At 39.9% G+C, this 20,943-nt stretch overlaps 1 protein-coding gene across 2 annotated transcripts in view; it reads right to left on the reverse strand.

Annotated features, from left to right (window-relative positions):
• The window catches only part of ldlrap1b (low density lipoprotein receptor adaptor protein 1b), a 55,886-nt gene that overhangs the window by 19,229 nt on the left and 15,714 nt on the right, over positions 1-20,943 (reverse strand). For both annotated transcript variants that reach the window (XR_006315675.1, XM_043717644.1), the window contains exons 2-4: positions 9,497-9,639; positions 8,337-8,449; positions 212-326 (exon numbers count right to left, since the gene is read on the reverse strand). Coding sequence is in view for 1 of the 2 variants with exons in the window: in XM_043717644.1 (XP_043573579.1) it covers positions 212-326; positions 8,337-8,449; positions 9,497-9,639 (371 nt within the window). In the remaining variant the exon portion in view is untranslated. The remainder of the gene's footprint in view (positions 1-211; positions 327-8,336; positions 8,450-9,496; positions 9,640-20,943) is intronic.

Genomic DNA, 20,943 nt, shown 5'->3' on the forward strand with positions numbered 1-20,943 from the left:
TACAGTGTGGAAACAGGCCCTTCGGCCCAACAGGTCCACACCAACCCTCCGAAGAGTAACCCACCCAAACCCCTTTTCCCTCTGACTAATGCACCTAATTGATAATTTAAGCATGGCCAATTCACCTAACCTGCACATCTTTGGACTGTGGGAAGAAAGCGGAGCACCTGGAGGAAACCCACGCAGACATGGGGAGAATGTACAAACTCACCAATTTTTTCTTTGTACACAGGAAAGCATGGCATTCCAAAGTCTCATTTAGCTGGCTCTGAGCAATGTAGGCAAAAACTTTATCATGTACTTTGTCTGCCGTACAATAAGATATCCTGGTAAAGAACAAAGGCATTGTTTAATAAAAAATTAAAGAGTCAAATTTAACACAAAAAATACCCACCAGAAATAATGACCAGTGGCAAAGGCCTGCTTCCATTGTAATTGTATTTAGTCTAGCTTATATAAACAAATACAAATAAAATGACCCTCAGCTCTGCAGTAATTAAGCAACTAAACCTTCAATCAAAACTAAATGAAGCTTATGTGAACTCATCCACCTACCTCTACAACAAAAATCTACTCCACTAACGCAAACCAAGAGTGAGGCCCTGGAAAACTGGAAGGTAGCGGAAGTTGTGCCATTATTCAAGATGGACTGCAAAAGAAAAACCTGGGAATAGAGTTGGGCTGAGAAGTGGCGGATGAAGTTCAACCTGGAATAATGCATAGTGATTCATTTTGGAAGGTCAAATCTGAATGCTGAATACAGGGTTAAAGACAGGATTCTTAGCAATGTGGAGGAACAGCAGGATCTTGGGGTCCATGTACATAGATCCCTCAAAGTTGCCATCCTAGTTAAAAAGTTTTTTTGGAAGGCATGTGATGGTTTGGCTTTGATTAACAGGGGGATTGCATTTAAAAGTCACAAGGTTTTGCTGCAACTCTATAAAATCCTGGTTAGACCCCACTTGGAACATTGTGTTCAGTTCTGGTTGCCTCATTATTGGAAGGATATGGATGCTTTAGAGAGGGTGTAGAGGAGATTTACCAGGATGCTGCCTAGATTGGTGGGCTTGTCTTATGAAGAGAGGTTGAGTAAGCTCAGGCTTTTCACAATGGAGAGAAGGAAGAAAGAGGGAAAGAAGGAAGAATTGATAAAGGTGTACAAAGTAAGGAGAGGCATAGAGTAGATAGCCAGAAGCTTTTCCCCAGGGCAGAAATAGCTGTCACGAGGGGTCATAATTTTAAGATGATTGGAGCAAGGAATAGGGGAGATGTCAGAGGTAGGTTCTTTACACAGGGAGTGGTGGGTGCGTGGAATGCCAGTGGTGATAGTAAATTCAGAGACAGGGACATTTAAGCAACTGCTGGAAAAGCACATGGACAGCAATAAATTGAGGGCTGTATAGGTTAGATTGATCTTAGATTAAGATGAATGTTCAGCACAATGTTGTGAGCCGAATGGCTTGTACTGTGCTGTACCTTCTATGTTCAAACCAATTCTTCAGGAGCTTGCACACACCAAGTCACCATAAATAACAATGGTAATAATGACCAGGTAAATCCAGTGATGTCAGTTCAGAGATAAATATTGTCAAGAGTACTTGCAAGAACTCGCCTGCTCTTCTTCAAAATAGTGTCATTACATCCCAAGAGAGCAGATTGATCCTCAACTTAACATCTCAGCTGAAATAGAGTGCCTCTGGTAGTATAGCTCATCTGCATGACTGGGGTGTTAGAACAGATTTATGCTGAACAGATTTGTGCTGAAGACTTCAGTGAAACTTGAACCCACAGCTTCTGACTCAGAATAGAGAGAGTGAGACGAACTAAGCAACAACTAGAGGAGTGTAAACATTTGCATTCTGAACTAGCAAAGTGCTACCAGAGAACACTGGGTATAGGACTGGAAGAAATTCCTTCTGAAAAGATAACTTGTCTAATAAAACTTCAGGTTTCTTCCCAATGCAAGAGCAAAAAGAATGTAAATGCAGAAACTATTTTAGGAGAAATAACAAATTTAATGACAGTTTGCTTATTTCCATTTTCCTTCATTTGTGGAAAGCAGAACTGTGAAGAAAGGTAAATTTCAGTGACCACTATATATTATATCATATATAATTAAAAGTACTGACATAAGTCCAAACAGGCTGCAATAATATGGAAAAATAGAAAAAAAAGGGCTTTTCAGCCTTTAAAAAGATGAATTCTTAATATTAAGATAACTAACAACATGAAAAGTGTATGTCTACAAAGTATATTTAAAAAGTTAAAAGCTTAGGTAGTATAAAGAGACAGGTCCAAGTCTGTAATGGTAAGATTAAGATTCAGAACCATTATGGTTACGATTCCAGCTGATGTTAATACTAGACAAGTCAAATCCCAGGCTGAAATTTGGCTTGATTTTAAAACAAACAAAATAGAATTTAACAAAGTGGCCATTCACTGAAACATGTAATGCTGCAATTATATACAAATGAACACATTAAAATAGAATAAACCAAGCTGTTTACATAAAGCATAATTTGAAGTCCCAAAACACTGCAAAAATATAATCTCATCATCTATTCTAACACAACACAACACAACACCCAAACACGAGAGAGAGAGAGAGAGAGAGAGAGAGAGAAGAAGAATCCTCTTCTCTATTACATCTTTAGGTTAACTGTATTTTTCAATTCCTAATCTTGAGAGTTTGCAAGCCTCTTACTTGGTTATTCACACAATGGAACTGAACTTAGACTTTGACAGCTTTGAATAATCCTTTGAGGGTTCTAACCAAAACATTTCTGGTCTGGAACATTCAAAACTAAAATAATTAAATAGAGACTATTTCCTGGCTGTTCTAAATTACCTCCTTTTATCAGTGGAACCACACTTTTACAACTCCAAAACAGGTCTTCTACATACTGAAAACAAAACAAAGCTTTCCAAACTATGGGTTTTTCTCCTAAATCAAAAAAAAATCTGATTCTATTTGAAAATAAGCTAAAGCTCTTCGATGTTTACCCTGTGCAAAATTCTCCCAGTATTAATAAATTCCTATTAATAATCCAAGGATTCACTCTCATGCTGGTCTCAAAAAAAATCATGATTACCAAAATATTGACAAACCAATCATGAAACCCCCTCATACACAGACAAAAGCCCTGGTGCCACTTCAACATCCAACTTCTAAAAGCAATGATATTTGTATCATCCACCTTTACATCATAAATTGGGCAGTTCTGGTTAACACAGATTAATGTACAGAACAAACATACATACAGTGGCATTCAGTTATTTCAGAGCCTTGGTCATGAACGGGAGAGATTTAGAGGGATATGGACCAAATGCAGGCTAGTGGGACTAGTTTACTTTGGGAAATTTGGTCAGCATAGAGTCATAGAGACGTACAGCACAGAAACAGACCCTTCGGTCCAACTCATCCATGCCGAGCAGATATCCTAACCTAATCTAGTCCCATTTGCCAGCACTTGGCCCATATCTCTCTAAACCCTTCCTATTCATCAACCCATCCAGATGCCTTTTAAATGCTATAATTGTACCAGCCTCCACCATTTCCTCTGGCAGCTCATTCCATACACACACCACGCTCTGCATGAAAAAGTTGCTCCTTAGGTTGCTTTTATAATCTTTCCCCTCTCACCCTAAACTATGCCCTCTAGTTCTGGAAATAGTACCCCCACTCCAGGGAAAAGACTTTGTCTATTTATCCAATCCATGCCCCTCATGATTTTATAAGCCTCTATAAGGTCACCCCTCAGCCTCTGATGCTCCAGGAAAAACAGCCTCACCCTGTTCAGCCCCTCCCTACAGCTCAAATCCTCCAACCCTGGCAACATGGTCGAGTTGGACTGAAGGGTCTGTTTCTGTGCTGTATGACTCTATAACCAACAAAAGGAGAGTGTAGGGAGAAAACCCAAAGATGCTAGTTCTCTCTAAAATGGATGAATTAAATTCCAACATTATTATAAAAGAATATTGAAAAGCAAAAAGGAGAAGGAACACTCACTGACAGTCTCTCAGAAGCAGAATACCAGTGTAAAAACATAGCTTATGACAGTAGAGCTAAGATTTTGAAATAACATGCGGTTTGAGGAGAGCATTGCAGATATAAACCCACATCCTGTCACTCCTTGGCATAATAGGGTGTAGCTTTTAACTAAACAATAAAAGTGTGTGTGTGTGGCACATGAACTTTATTCAATGTTTTAACTCAGTGTTACAGCCTTGTACAGAATTTAGAGCCATGATGTCAGAAGCAAGATGGAACGGTCCAACTCGTCTATGCTGACCACGTTTCCCAACCTAAACTAGTCCCACCAGCCTGCATTTGGTCCCTATCCCTCTAAACCTTTGTTCATTGCCAAGGCTCTAACTGAATGTGTCTACCTTTGCCACTGTATTCATGTTTGTTCTGTACATTAATCTGCATTAACCAGAACGTCCTGATTATGATGATGTAAAGGTGGTTGATACAAATATCATTGCTTTTAGAGGTTGGGTATTGAAGTGGCACCTGGGCTTATAGTCTGTGTATGAGGGGGATTTAATGATAGATTGACAAACCGATCTCTCCTTAAAAAATTAGTTATATTCCGATAGCTGTTTGGTAACATGTGACTGGAGTACTGTTAAACATAAAAGTTACATTTTGTACAGTCTCCAGGGCAGCATTTCTACCAAAAGTCCACTCACCAACCAATCAGCACACTCTTCATAGGTGATCGTGATGGACCCCTTACATTTGTAATTCATGTTAATGCCCTGATGAGTGAATGATGAAAAGCTTTGACAAAATGTGTAGTTTTCAAGCAACACTCAAAATATACTTTTATTTTATCAAAGTGTGTGTGCAGGTTTCACCCCAGTACATGAAGACCCATTCTGTTAAGTTGCCAGCGTGCAGAAGCTGTTCTCCAGATAACAAGAGGTTTTGCAACAAGTTTTCCACAAAGCAACAAGTCACGTTTGCAATGAAAACGATAACTCTGCAGCCACAATATGAGAGTGGAAGTGGCATTAAGAAAATAAGACGTCAAATTGAGGCTTTGATACTATTATTGAAGAAGTTTGGGATAATGTAAGCAGGGATAAAATGGAGACAGGTTGTATCCATAGGCCAGGCTCAGCAATATTCAGGTTTAACAGCTCTCCTGCATTATTTTGATCGAAACTCCGTTTTCTCCATCTTCATACCATCCATAAAATATAGAGGAAAGCAAATCAGGCAGTACATTACAGAGTCCGATAAAAACTCAGTAATGCTGAAATTCCAGAGCTTGCAGCATACACCAGGAAACCCTTACTAGGTTAGTACAAAACACAAACAGGTTGCAAGATCATTAGAAGTTCCTTTTTTGTATTTGCTTACTTTTTGCAGCACATTCCTAAAATGTTTGAGAAATGGTTGGTTCAGTGTATAAGTTGATCTCCCACTGTTTAGCCAAAAGTCCAAATGTTTTTTGTGATTAGATTCCCAACAGTATGGAAACAGGCCATTCGGCTCAACAAGTCCACACTGACCGTCCAAAGAGCAACCCACCCAGACCCATCCCCCTACCCTATATTTACCCCTGAGACCCGGGTTCAATTCCCGACTCAGGCGACTGACTGTGTGGAGTTTGCATATTCTCCCAGTGTCTGCGTGGGTTTCCTCCGGGTGCTCCGGTTTCCTCCCACAGTCAAAGATGTGCGGGATTGGCCATGCTCAATTGCCCGTAGTGTTAGGTTAAAGGGGTAAATGTAGGGGTATGGGTGGGTTGCGCTTCGGCGGGTCGGTGTGGACTTGTTGGGCCGAAGGGCCTGTTTCCACACTAAGTAATCTAATCTAATCTAATCTAATCCACCTAACACTATGGGCAATTTAGCATGGCCAATTCACCTGACTTGCACATCTTTGGATTGTGGGAGGAAACCCACGCAGACACTGGGAGAATGTGCAAACTCCACACAGACAGTTGCCAAGGCTGGAATCTAACCCAGATCCCCGATGCTGTAGCACTAACCACTGAGCCACCGTGGCATTTATCACCTGCTTGCCCCTAATAGGCTCTACGTGGCTGGACTAGACGCAAGAAGCCCAATCAAGTAATGGGTCTGGGCCATGGGTTCAAAATCCACCATGGAAACTGGAATTGAAGCAGAGCACTTAGAAAATTTCATGGCAATTAGGCAGAGTCAGTGTGGCTTTAAGCAATTTATTATAGTTCTTTGAGAAAGTAACATTCTTTTGACAAGGGCAATCCAGAAAGCATTTGACAAGTTTGCCACATCAAGGTTATTGGAGAAAATTAAAGCTGCTGGTGTACAAAGTAACATATTGACATGGATCGAGAATGGGCCAGAAAACAAGAAACAGCAGGTAAAAACAAGTTTCAGCAGTGGATGCTGACAATCTGAAACAAAAACACACAAATTGCTGGAGAAATTCAGCAGGCCTGGCAGCATCTGTGAAGAGATAAACAGAGTCAATGTTTCAAGTTGAATATGACACTTCTTCAGAACTAGAAAGGGGTTAGAGAATCATGGTTTTTATAATATGACAGTGGCATAAATGGGGCAAGGGGAACAGATGTGCAGGCTCAATGCAAAGGTGTTACTAAAGGGGTGAAGGAGAACTGGAGGAGGAAAACAGGTGTAAATTGAGGTGCAGCAGGGAGAAAATGGGTCCTCTCAGCTGAGAACAAAATCAAAACAAGACGAGCCATGTGTGGCAGAAGAATAATGTAAGAAAAATGAAAACAGAGGACAAACATCATGAAGTCAGGCTCAGAATTCAAAATGGAGACCTGGAGACTGTAACGTGCCAAAGTGAAAAATGAGGTAGTGTTTCTTGTACTTCATTGGAACATTATGGCAGGTCCAGGACAGAAACAGCATGACAGCAGGGAGGCTTATTGGAATGGCAAGGTAATTTCTACAGAGTGGAGGTGTTCCTCGACATAGTCACACAGCCTCTACTGGTCTTTCCAATGTAAAGGAGACAACATTGTGAGCAGCAAATACAATAGACCACATTGAATAAAGTACAAATAAGTCCCAGGTTCTATTCCAGCCTCAGGTGACTGTCTGCGTGGAGTTTGCACATCTCCCAGTGCGTGCGTGGGTTTCCTCCAAGCGCTCCGGTTTCCTCCCACAGTCCGAAGATGTGCAGGTCAGGTGAATTGGCCATGCTAAATTGCCCATAGTGTTAGGTGCATTAGTCAGAAGGAAATGGGTCTGGGTGGGTTACTCTTTGGAGGGTCGGCAGGGGAATCTAATCTAATCTAAAATGCTGTTTCACCTTGATGGTGCTCTTGGGGCCTTAGACATTGAGCAATCAGGAGGTGAATGGTCAAATGTTATGGAAAGGTGTCATGGGGGAGTCAAGTGTGAGGACTCATTGAGGAATGATGCAATGCACCATGGTGCCACAGAGGGAAGAGTCCCTGTGGAATGCTGACAGTGGAGGTGAGGGGAAGGTGTATTTGGTGACAGTGTCCTCTTGGACGGGGCAAAAACAAAGACAAAAAGATGATTATTTGCATGTAGAAACTAGGAGAGAGGAGGGAGGAGAAATAATAAAGGACAGAAGTGCGGAAAATGGGTCTCACATGGCTGGGTGTCCTGTCAACCACAGTGGGTTATATAAAAAACAGTGAGCCACTGACAGTTTCTGGTTAGCAAGATGAACCAGTTATGTGCCACAGGGATCAGCTCTGGGCCCTCAAGTTTCTACAATTTATATAAATGTGATGGATGGAAGAAGTGCAGAAAGTATTATTGTTTTATTTGCTAATGACTCAAAGATAGAAAAAGTAAATTGTGAATAGGAACTTTTAGGGACAGCATTTGTGGATACTTTCCCTAATCTTGCAATTCTGCAGTGGTGAATGAGAGGGTAGATTTCAACCCATCACATATTACTCGTGTGAAAGTTGATCCTCTACTTTTTTTTTTAAAAAAGACTAAATGTTTACTCTTATACTCCCAGAAAGCTAAGGATCTACGTGGTGGAGCATTTGGTATTTAATCTTTCATTTCTTCATACCATCATAGTTTTCCTTTTCTGAACATCAAGAATATTAGCTCTTATGTTGTGTCAAGATTAATGAATGAAGCTACAACCTAAAGCTATGCTTTTTTGCAAAACACCTTTAAGTAGCATTGGTTGTGAAGGAGGGTCAACACACACAACATTGATTGGTTATGCTCTTTTCAGCCTTTCATAGTAACACAGTTTTAGCAGCATTCTTATGGTACTGAGGGTTGAACATCAACCTTCCTACCCTGTACCAGTGTACAGTCAACATTTGTGCCTAAACATATCATCAAGTCAGAGTGGAAGTGCTCTATACCTGTAAATGGAGACGTTTTCTATCAGTTCATTATTTGTACCATCGTGCAGTATGATTCCTCTCGGTGACACAGTCAGTGAGACTTTCTGAAATTTTTTACCACTTGCTTTGGCCTGCACAGAAAAAAAAAATCCTAAAATTGAGTTACATTGTCAAAAACTTACACACATCCAAGAAATTAATTCTCTCAGGAGGACAGCCAACCAAGGGAACATCTGGTAAAATTTCAATTCAGTTGGTAAAATGGCATTTCCCACCTACTGACTTTATTAAAACTGTCAATGTTTCTTTATCTACTAACCTAAGAAATTCCTAGTACATTGATTGCCACCAACTATTGGTATATATGTTTGATGCCCATTATAAATGTTAATTTCAATAACCATAAATAATAATAAAACCCAAGCCTTGAATTAATCATCACAAAAAGCAATCTATGACAAATATAGTTGGATATTCCGCAGCGACTGGTAACAGACTGGAAATACTCCCAGCAGAGGAGTTACAAGACCAAGAAACAGAATTCAAAACCATCAGTAGTAGATGGTTTCCACAAAACATAAGTGGTTTTAAATTTTTTTTTAAAAATCAACTCAGCTTTTGATCTTCTCTATTACTGCACATGTGGAGGAGTGGAGTGAAGGTCAAATGTGGTTGCTAGGCAAAACAATCTGGTAGGGTATACTACACCATGTGAGAAGAGCAATCAGACATAATTCAGTTTCTATTTTAAAAGCAAATTATGTCATTTTTAATAAATTCATTAGAACATTTTATCTTCAAACTATTCATGGAGATAGACAATGCCAACTTATCATGCTACACCAACACCTCCATTTAGTAAAGTGACACCAATGTGGTGTGACTATGTGCTTTAAGGCCACTAAGTTCACAGAAGTTGACAGGAGCTGAATCATTTTGTTGTTTGCACCAGTAATTCAATTTCCATTGCCAACATAAACAGCAGCTGCATCTATGAACAATTTCAATATTGGATGTGTCCTGTGTTAGTGCCTCAAGGAGGGGGTGTTCAGCCAACATCAATTCACAGAGATGTGACTGAGCAACCAAAATCTGACAAAGCTGTGACCATTGCTTTCAGTATTCCAATTGCATCTGAAATCAGCCATTTAAAAATGTAGACAAAAAATGAATATTACCATCGCAACAATCCTTCGAACAGCAGCAGACGACATTTCTTCCCCCTTTGGTTGTTCCACTAGCGTCATACCCAAATACTTGAGATTAAATATCATTCCTTCCTGCAGCGACTCTCTTGTATCTGTCCAGTTTTCTGGCAACTCTTGAAGAAAAAGATGAAAAATATGCATGTAATGAAATGCAGGATCAATGGGCAAGAGGGACCATACTGTTTCCAACCAGTAAAGAAATTTAAGAACTGTCTTAATTCAGTAAAAGCTGAAGTTTCCGATTCACCAAGTTGGCATTTTCATTTTAAAATCAACCCAACCCAAAATAACAGGTTGAGAATTTTAAATCCAAACATTCTGGAAGGAGACTTTAAAAATTAACTTAGTTCCTTTGGACACAAATAGACATATTTTTAAAGTTAGTGTTAGTTATATGTTTGCAGAAATAAATGTTCCTAACACTAACTTTTCATCTTCTCCCTCTCTCCTACCAAAATACTTCCATAGTAAAACTAACAGAAATTAAAATCATACCTACAATCACTTTGGACATGTAAAAATTTTAAATCAGGCTCAAAAAGCCAATTTGGAATGAAAATCGGATTTGTATGTGATAAATCTCATTTATTTTTGGGAGAACATTACTTTCTCTTTCATCATCTTCACTTGGGTCACATGTGCAGGGAAACTGCTGCCTCATTTTTACTACAGCTGATGATGCAGGATTGCAAATGGTAACAATCCCTCAGATTTGTGCTGCACTTGAGGGGTCCCATTATCAGATTGAGAATTCAGAAGATTCAAGAGAGAGTTTAATCCTGCATTCTGTAACCTCTATTCCTCTGATGCAGATGGTTGTACAAGAGACTGTAACACCTGAATATGTTCTCAGATTTAAAACATGTTACACTGCATTGTAAATTGTACAACATATAGAGTCATAGAGATGTACAGCATGGAAACAGACCCTTCGGTCCAACCTGTCCATGCTGACCAGATATCCCAACTCAATCTGGTCCCACCTAACAGCACCCGGCCCATATCCCTCCAACCACTTCCTATGCATATACCCATCCAAATGCCTCTTAAATGTTGCAATTGCACCAGCCTCCACCACTTCCTCTGGCAGCTCATTCCATACACGTACCACCTGGTGTGTGGAAGAGTAGCCCCTTATGTCCCTTTTATATCTTGCCCCTCTCACCCTAAACCTATGCCCTCTAGTTCTAGACTCCCCCACCCCAGGGAAAAGACTTTGCCTATTTATCCTATCCATGCCCCTCATATTTTGTAAACCTCTCCTGTACTCACTACTCTGACCAATAAAGGAAAGCATACCAAATGCCTTCTTCACTATCCTATCAACCTGTGACTTCACTTTCAAGGAGCTATGAACCTCACTCCAAGGTCTCTTTGTTCAGCAACACTCCCTAGGACCTTACCATTAAAAGGTGTATAAGTCCTGCTAAGATTTGCTTTCCCAAAATGCAGCTGCTGTGACTATTTGACTTAGTAACTTTAAAGTGAGCCTTTTAGCCCTACAAACTGGCAAACTTGCAACCTGATTTAATGAAACACAAGATTTAAGTCACCATTTGGAATAATGACCATGTTAATTTAACCAGACAGAAATGTGTTCCCGAACATTGCTGCTAACTAACATTGGACGTAGAATAGCATTTATAAATCACAGCACATCAGAACATCTGGTAGAGATGATTTTGAAGCTGGAGTATAGAAAATTAAAGGCTACAATTAAAATTTAGCCAGTACATAAAATTACAATAACATTAGAATAAATAACAGTGTAAGGGAAGTCTAGAGCTTATACTTTCTTTGCTGGTGCTGAAGGCAACGTTTCTTGAATTAGTTTGCATTAAAATATTTTAATCTCATTTTAAAAACTTTATAGGAATGCTGTCTGTGAAAAGCAGGCACCCCTTCACTTCATTTAGTCGAAGAAACAACAGGCTCTTCTGTTCCAACACAGCTGACAGAATCTACATAAAAAGTTAGTGCTCGACTGAGCATTTTCCCCACCCCATCCCCAAAAGTTAACAGGGCACTCAACTGTGTCCGCCCATTACCAGTACTTCTGCTCTCACCTCTTCCCCTCCCACACAAAACCATGCTGGGGTTTCCCTTTTCCTCACCTTCCACCCCACTAATCTCCATATTCAAATGATCATTCATCACCATTTCAGTCACCCGGATTGTGGAGGTCATGACAAATCACAGCTTCCCCCTCTCTTTCAGCATTCTGAAGGCATTCCATGATACATGGTCCACTCCTCATACTTGATCCCCTCCCCACAGGCTCTCTCCATCCAAACTGGGACACAATAGCTGTCCTTTTGCCCAGTCTGCTTCATCACTGTTCAGGGCCACAAACAAAACACAGTCTTTCAAGGTGAAACAAACAAGAGATTGATGTCATTTTCAATCTAGTCTACTACTTTCACTGTTCATTAAATAGTTCCCTCTACACTGGGGAGACAAAACACATTAGTGTCTGTTTTGTAGAAATTTCCAAATCAGTCCAAAAGTATGACCCCCGGTTTCTGGTAACCTGTCAATTTAATTCTCAACCTAGATCTCATACCTGACATTTCTGTCCTCGGCCAAATAAAAACCAGAGGTTAAATGCTGCTTAGACAAAATTCAAGATTGGACTTTTCTAGTCAGAATTTTACTTTGACAGTCAGTTCTGCTATGACATGCATTTCTTCAACACAAATTGGCTATAACGTGATTGAAGAATTTAAACCATTATTTGTAGAATGTGAACTTTCTTTACTTGTATTGGCTATAATGAGATTCTAGTCCCATCGGGTTAAATGGTGCTGCTATTGCATGATTTTCTTATAACACAGCAACTAAACTATTGCGTTACATCAGAACAGGTTGTACTCATTCCATCGATTCCAACTACACTGATTACTTGTTTTACGCATGAAAGAAATATATATTTCATCATTTCCTGACGAAGGACTTCTGCCCAAAATGTCGATTCTCTTGCTCCGCAGATGCTGCCTGACCTGCGGTGCTTTTCCAGTGTTGTCCCGTTCTCCACCCGCCCCGCCCCCCCCGAAGCAAAATGCTCAAAGACACAGTATAGTTTTACCTCCTTCATCTTTACGCTGAGCCCTGGAGAGAGAGAGAGAGAGAGAGATGGATCGCCCACGTGCACAGGGATGAGTTCACGGTCTTCTCTCAACCAAAAAGGGTTCTTATTGCACAATGGTAGTGTCCCGTCCACTGAACCAGGAAGTACAGGTTCTCTATCTTCCCCAGAGATAGTATAATAACACGTCTGAACAGGTTGGCTAAAAATATTTACACCCAGTCAAATGCTCACCCAAATTATCCCTTAAAAACATTTGACCATCACCTGTTCCTGGATCCAATCAGGCATCTGTACCACACCCAACTAGATGACAAGACGGCCCATTGCATAGCTCCAATGAGGCTCAATGCAAACTTTGTTAATAACACCTCATCTTTCAGTCAGATGCTTTACAGTCTTCTGTGCTGAACATTCTCAGACCAAAATTACTAAAACTATGTGTTTCTTTTTTTCCCTTATATTCGATAACACACATTTTGTCTCATTCCTTACCCCACTTCCATTCCTTTTGGGCCTGGAAGAGTAACTCATTTAATCATTCACTCTCTCCTACTCTCATATAGACCTTCCATTGGTTCTTCACCCAAGCCTTGCTTAAAACCTGCTATATCTCTAACTCTTTTTAATTTTAAAAAAAAGTTACAGTTTGTGTTTCTGGGCTGAGTTTTTAATCTTTCCACAAATATTGTCATAACTAGAATGTATTTTCAGAATTTTGAATTTTATTATTTCAGATTTGTAGCATTCATTGTATTCTGGGAAGGTGAATATTAATCAAAAACTATTGAACATCTAGCTTTGACAGTGGAATGAATTGCAGAGGTGGGTTTAATTTAAAAAAAAAAGAGTTTGGATAAAGGTAACTTAGTGTGGGATGTCCTATACCCATTGCTGCTTTTCAATCTCAAATTGAAAAGTTTGAAAACTCTTTATTGTGAAATCTTCAACATTCAACTGGAGTCAATGAAATTCTGAATCTCAACATGAAATGTGCCAAACAATGGACAAACATCCTGGCAATGATGGCCCCGCCCATCAGTTATCAAGCCAGAGAGTCTTGTGCTTTATCCATTGGAGAGGGTGTTAAGTTGCTACTATTGGGCCTTCTCCTGCAGGAAGTGCCTTGGAGATTGTCTCCTTTATGGGCAGTGTCTGCAGAAATAGTAACAACTGCCTCAGTGCACCCATCACAGGCCCAGAATCAATGAAGGGATCCACGGCCAAAAGGTGAGCAAGGGTGAAATGGGTTTGTGGGATTGGGCATGTCAGAGTCAAGTGTTGGAAGGAGTGGGGGAAGTTATAACAGACCCTCTCTGAATGTCAGGTTCCTTGATCAGGTCCCAAATCTCTAACAATAAAAACGGGGACCTCACCAGAAGCCCCAAACAAACTTAAGAACAATTTGCTTTTTGGGGTTCTTCTGAATCGCTAATGTGCAGAAGCAGGCCATTCAACCCATTGAGGCCACACAGAATGTCTGAACAGCATCCCACCCAGACACACCCCCTTACCCTTGTAAACCTTAATTTACCATGGCTAACCTACCTAGCTTATACATCCAGGTCACTACAAGACAATTTAGCCTGGTCAATCCACCTCATTTGCACATCTGTGCAAGGAAACTTTAGAATCTGGGGGAAACCCACAAACACAGCAGCGCTGGGGCAGGGGAGAGCTGGGGAACATACAAACACTGCATAAACAAATCACCCAAAGGTAGAATCGAACCTGGGTCCCTCGTGCTGTGAGTCAGCAGTGCGAACCACTGGGCTGTTGTGCCGCACTCGGGATTCTTCTGTGGAGAATTCCCTTCCTGTCACTTCGTACAATCAAAATTCCACTCTATTTGGCCATTAATTGCCCACTTAAAAACCTCCATAAGCATTCCATCATCTGTAAGCTTTCCCACCTCGGGCTTAGCAGGTTGGCAGATTCACCACCCAGCACCCTCTTGCTCAATTATGCCCATTCCCACTTCCAAACTTATGTTGGGGCTAGTACATTATCCCTAATTAATTGAACACAGATTTACCAGATTGAGTTATAATGACATCCATTCTCAATGAAGGAAATATAGTCTGCTATTTCCACTGTATGAAACAGCCAAAATGACAAGCATGAATAAGATTCCTAAAGTAAATCATGGCACAAATTTGTTAGGCTCGAGACTCAAAACATAGCAAAGTTAAAAATTTAATTGGAAATTCACACCATACCCAGGCCAAGTTTTTACCCATTGGTTTAAAGAATAGAATGACATGGTTTTTTTTTTTGGAAAACCTTAAAATTGGCTGTTAAAATGACATGTTTGACAATTTTCAGCAAGTCTTCATGGCAGATTTCACGTACAAATCAGAATTTGTGCCAATTATCTAACATTAGAAGCTTAATTATGCTTTACCACAGAAAAGTGAACAGATTGCGGTTACAAGTTGTAACAAAAATCAACCTTAATAGTTTCTCTTCCCGTTTGCCTATGCTTTAGCACCATGACCCCACCCACGGTCATTAAGAGGTCAAGGAACTACTTGTGGAGTTTTAGGTTTGGCAATAGAAGCATTGGAAGGAGGGGAATAAAAATTTGGCTCTCCTCCTACTAGATCTTCCAAGCTTTTGTTTCATTGACAGAACTATTTACAGCAGTTGCTCTACATTGTAAGAGTACAAACAGCTGAATTAAAAACAAAACAGCCATGAAGAGCCCTTGCAGCATAAATCTTGGGCCATTGGCAACAATAGGTTCCAATAAATACCCACAGATTAGGGTGGTCAATTATTGCAAGACAATTCAAGTCAAGAAACTTCTTTTTTGGGTACACATACAAGATCCTAATCTATAATTTGTTACATTACCTGCTTAATGATTATTTTAGATTTGAGAATAAAACTTTAAAAAGGTAAATCAGAAAAATAAATTTTAAAATGTCACCTCAATGTGAACTAAGTTGCAAGAAATGATCCTTGAAACGGCGTGTGCAAATGGTTCCTAAATGAATTAGATAATTGTTTGAAAAATGCAAATTAAAATGGCTGTGACAATTACACAGGAATATGGAACTTTTTCAAGTGGCAAATTAAGAGAAGATTGCAAGTGTAAATTTGATGGGCCAAAATGGTTCAGTTTCCATCCAATAACATGATACAAATCATGGGAATAACAGATTAAAAACCAGTACAGAATGAAGTCAACTACACAGATTTCATAGAAGTGTTTTATTCTTACAACACTAAATACTACTTCTTTTATAGTTATGCTCAATGATTGCATCAGCTCAGGGGTCGATTGATTAATATATTTGACCTACATTTAATCATTGGGACCTTCAATCCTGCTTCTCATAACAGTTTTTCCAGAGTTTTTCGCAGAATCTAGATGGACTGATGTGGAAAACTGGTATAATAAATATTGCAAACTAAAATGACCAGTCATGAAAGTTCATCATGACATAAACCTGGCTTAGGTGTTAAGATTCCTGAATCAGGGACCAGTGTAGAATCACCTCTTCCTTACTAAAAAGAACTATAGTTATTTTAATCTTCAACCTCAGTTTTGGGGATTTTCATGCAGACGACATATCTACAACAGGTAATTTACTGCAGACAAGATTTTAAAATCACTAGAACTTGAAACCTTAATACAGACACTAACTTAAAGCATACCCAAGCTAAACAGAACATTTAAATTTAAACCCACAATCAGAAAAAAAAGCCCTCATCCATTATATTATCTGAAATAATTGCACAGTCTTTAAAACTTCTAACAAGTAAAGCAATCAGAGTAAAACACTTCAGAAGAAAATCTGAATCAATGAACACAAATTTTACTTTTATAATACACTAGATTCCATCCAACACACCCATTAAAGTAAAATTATATGTTAACTTGAAGCACCACAGAAATAGACATAATCATTATATATTTGTGTGTATAGTGAGTACTTTTCTTAAAATTTGTAAATTGTTCAAGCTTAAAATGTTCCATTCTCTAACCGTGGTCATGATATGACAAAGACTCGAGTATCATAATCTCAATTTTTAAAAAAACTGAATTTTTACAGAGAGACACATTTTTCTGCATAGGTTGAAAAGAGGTCAAGTCGGAAAAGATCAAAGATAAACATAATATTTCTCAATGTGAGCAAGGAAAGTCAAAAAATTTCAACTAAGTTGCCATGCGAATGAAAGGTTTAAAATTTGTGAGAATACCAAAGTCTACAATATTACAGTCCTCAAAAACCATCACAACCTAACAATATTGGCTAACAGCAAACATAAGCAATATGTGGAGTGCAGCCTATTAAAAAACTATTTGGAATGGAGCATCTATCCTGCCTCAGCAGTAAAATGACAAATGTCTGGCATATGTATTGAACTTTAGATCATCTCTATAAATAAATATCTCCCTTAAAAGAGAAACCTAACTGCATCTGCCACTTTTGCTGTTCATTATAAATTATAATCTCAACCCAAGATCATCAATTCTTCTTCATGTCAATCACTATGGTATTATTTTTATGCTTTACACCACAAGATATAAGAGTGGAATTAGGTCATTTGGCAAATTTGATTGCACTCTGATATTCGATCACAATCCCACTCTCCGGTCTTCTTTCCATAATCCTCAATCCCTTTACTAAATCAAGGACCTATGTATCTCGGTCTTAAATACACACAATGCTTTGGTTTCCACTTCCATCTGTGGCAATGATTCCTACATAATCACCACCCTCGGGCTGAAGAAATCCTTACCTCATCTCAATTTCTAAAGGGTTGTCCCTTCACTCGGAAAAGTGCTGTCGAGTCCTAGTCTTTCCTCTTAGTGGAAAGATCTTCTGCACAACCACTCTAACAAGGCCTCTCAGTATCCTGTAAGATTCAACCAGATCGTCCCTCTTCCTTCTAAACTCCATCAGTTACAGACCAGAGTCCTGAGCTGTTCCTTATGTGATAAGTCCTTCATTCCCAGGATCATTCTTATAACCTCCTCTTTAGATCTCGCTCTCTCACTCTCCTGGAGTTTTGAAATAAATGCTAACATTACATTTGCCTTCTCAACATCTGACTGTATATGCGTGTTAACCTTAAGAAAATCCTGAATTATGACAAGTGCCTTTTTACTTTCAGATTTCCGAAGCATTCCCCATTTAGAATAGTTCATGCCTCTATTCTTCCTACCAAAGTGCTTAACCTCACACTTTCCCACATGGTTCTTCTTTTCCCACTTTCCTAACCTGTCCAAGTCTTTCCACAACTTCCTGGCTACCTCAACATTCCCTCCACGTATCTTTGTGTCATCTGCAAACTTAGCAACAATACTCTCAGTTCCTTCATCCAGATTGTTAAATGCAACAAATGACCCCTCCACCAGTCACTGGTTACCACCCAAAAGGAGACCTTTATTCCCACTCTCTGCCTTCTGTCAGTCAGCCAATCCTCTATGCCCATCCAATAACTTTCCCCTAACACCATGGGCTTGTCTTATTTCACAGGCTTGTGTGTGTGGCACTTTATCAAAAGCCTTCTGGAAATCCAAGTAAATCACATCCACTGGCTCTCCTTTGTCTAACTTGCTCATTACCACCTCAAATGAATTCTAACAGATTTATCAGGCATGATGTCCCCTTGATAAAGCCATACTGACTCAGCCCTATTTTATCTTGCACTTCCAAGTACTCCACAATCTCATCCTGAAGTGCATTTTAAAATCTTACACACAACCTAGGTCAGGTTAACCAACCTCCTATCTGTTGCCTCTCTCTCTTCTTAAAACAAGGCCGTTACATTACGCAATTTCCAGTCCTCTGGCACCATCCCGGACTCCAGCGATTCCAGAAAGAAAGATCACCACCAATGCCTCCACAATCTCCTTGGCTATCTCCTTCAGAACTCTTGCTTGTAGTCCATCTCATCTGGATAATTTGTCCACCTTCAGAACTTTTCAGTTCCTCAACTCTACCTGCACAAATTCTAAGCCTTTCAACTCTAACATGTCTTGCTTTGTTTTTATGTCATTTCTGAATGACAGGACAACTCTGTCCCCTCTGCCTGTCCTTTCAATAGAATACGTATCTCTAGATATTTAGTTCCCAGCCCTGATCACCTTGCAGCCACAACACTGGATCCACCAATTTCAGTCTCTGCTATAAATTCATTTACCTTGTTTCATATACTGCGTGCATTTAAGTACAACACCCACAGTCCTGCATTATTGGCTCCCTTCTTATAGTTGTCTCTTATGGACAGTGCCTGAAGTTAGATTCCTGACTCTTTCCATACTCCGTCCTATTATTGGAAACTTAAATAACCCCTGCTGAGCCCTACTCCTGCTTCACTGTCTCCATAAACTTTCCATACAACTGACGCCCACCTTGCTCTTCAGTTTAGAGGACAGCCCCAGACGTGATTCACCAGAACTCTGGTGCCAGCAAGATTCTGGTGAAGCCCACTGCATCAGAGCAGCTCCCCCTCCTTCACCAGTACCTTGCTTCGCATGGGTATTTCATCACAGTATGCACTAATTTGTTCTGTAATTATTTATCTAATTGAAGGACTATCAAAGGGAATGCATTTCACTTTGGGTTTAAAACAAGTAATTTTTCTGCATTCATGTTATACTTTATAATCTTAAAATCACTTAGTGGCAAAGACTTACATTCTTCGAATTCTGTGGACAAGATTCTACTGTTGAACCAATGTTTATATAGAAAATTGAGTGAGTGGACGCGTCACAAACAAAGTCAAATTCTTATGTTAATGGAGTTAGATGCAAAAAAATTAAAAATTAATCAGGTCTATCCTTTAAGATGTTGAACATATTAATATATCGATAGGGCTGGTACATTCACATCCCCAAGTTGCCATTTGTAAAGTTATCACCTCTGTGACTCAGATTAAGGCAGCCTTTTGGTGGGATGTCACAGCAGAGGTGGTGGTGTATCACTCAGTTAGTAATCTAGTACTCCATATTTAATAGGTTCAAGTCCCACCATATAATGATATTAGAATCCAAAAATCTAGAATAAAACACTAGTTCACTAATGTCCTTCTCTGAAGGGAAGAAAATCTGTCATCCTTACCTGGCTTACAGGTGACTCCTGACCCACAGCAATGTGGTTGACTCTACTCTGGGAAGTTAGGAGTGGACAATAAATTCAAAACTCATGACTGAATGAATTACAACATCAACTAAAAAAAAGTTTGTTGACTTCAGAAAGAAGGAAGGAAAACATGTCCCCATCGACATCAACTGTGTAGATTTGAGAGAGTGGAGAGCATCAAGTTCCTAGAAGTGATGATAACCACTGGTCCTGGTCTTCCCACATAGATGGGACAGTCAAGGTAGCACAATAATGCCTCTTCTTCCCTCAGGCAGCTCAGGAAATTTGGCAGGTCCACAAGGTCCCACACCAACTTTTATGGCTGCACCATTGAAAGGATACTGTCTGCGTGCATAACAGCCTGGTATGGCTACTGCTCTTCCCAGAACTGTAAGAAACTATAGAAAGGTGGTGTGCACAGTCCAAACCATCACGGAAGCCAACCTTCCATCCATGGACTCCATTTACACAGCCCATTGCCATGGGAAAGGCTGCCAACAAAGACACACCGCATCCTAGCAAAGCTCTTCCATCAAACAGAAGATACAGAAGCTTGAACACATGTACCAGCAGGTACAAGAATAGTTTCTTCCCTGCTGTTATTAGACTAATGAATGGACTCTCTAACTTCAAATAATGCTGATTTTACTAATGCTGATCTTGCCTAGCATATGCCCTATGCAATGTAACTTGTATGCCTCTGTCGAGCTTATTTCACCCTATGACCTATGCGTCCTTGCTTAGTACGATTTGTCTGTGCTGATCACAAACAAAGCTTTTCACCATACTTAGGTACACGTTACAGTAATCAAAATCAATCAACTTGAAGTCCAAGTTGCTGTGGCAGTGTGCACGTTTTACATGTATATTGTAGTCTTGAGCTTTATATAGTGATGGGAGAAAGTGAGGACTGCAGATGCTGGAGATCAGAGCTGAAAATGTGTTGCTGGAAAAGCGCAGCAGGTCAGGCAGCATCCAAGGAGCAGGAGAATCGACGTTTCGGGCATGAGCCCTTCTTCAGGAATGAGGAAAGTGTACCAAGCAGGCTAAGATAAAAGGTAGGGAGGAGGGACTTGGGGGAGGGGCATTGGAAATGCGATAGGTAGGAGGTGGTTAAGGTGAGGGTGATTGGCCGGAGAGGTCAGGAAAAAGATTGCAGGTTATGAAGGTGGTGCTGAGTTCGAGGGTTGGGACTGAGATAAGGTGGGGGGAGGGGAAATGAGGAAACTGGA

The sequence above is a fragment of the Chiloscyllium plagiosum genome, chromosome 27, assembly GCF_004010195.1.
Source record: "Chiloscyllium plagiosum isolate BGI_BamShark_2017 chromosome 27, ASM401019v2, whole genome shotgun sequence".
NCBI classification, from domain to species: domain Eukaryota; kingdom Metazoa; phylum Chordata; class Chondrichthyes; order Orectolobiformes; family Hemiscylliidae; genus Chiloscyllium; species Chiloscyllium plagiosum.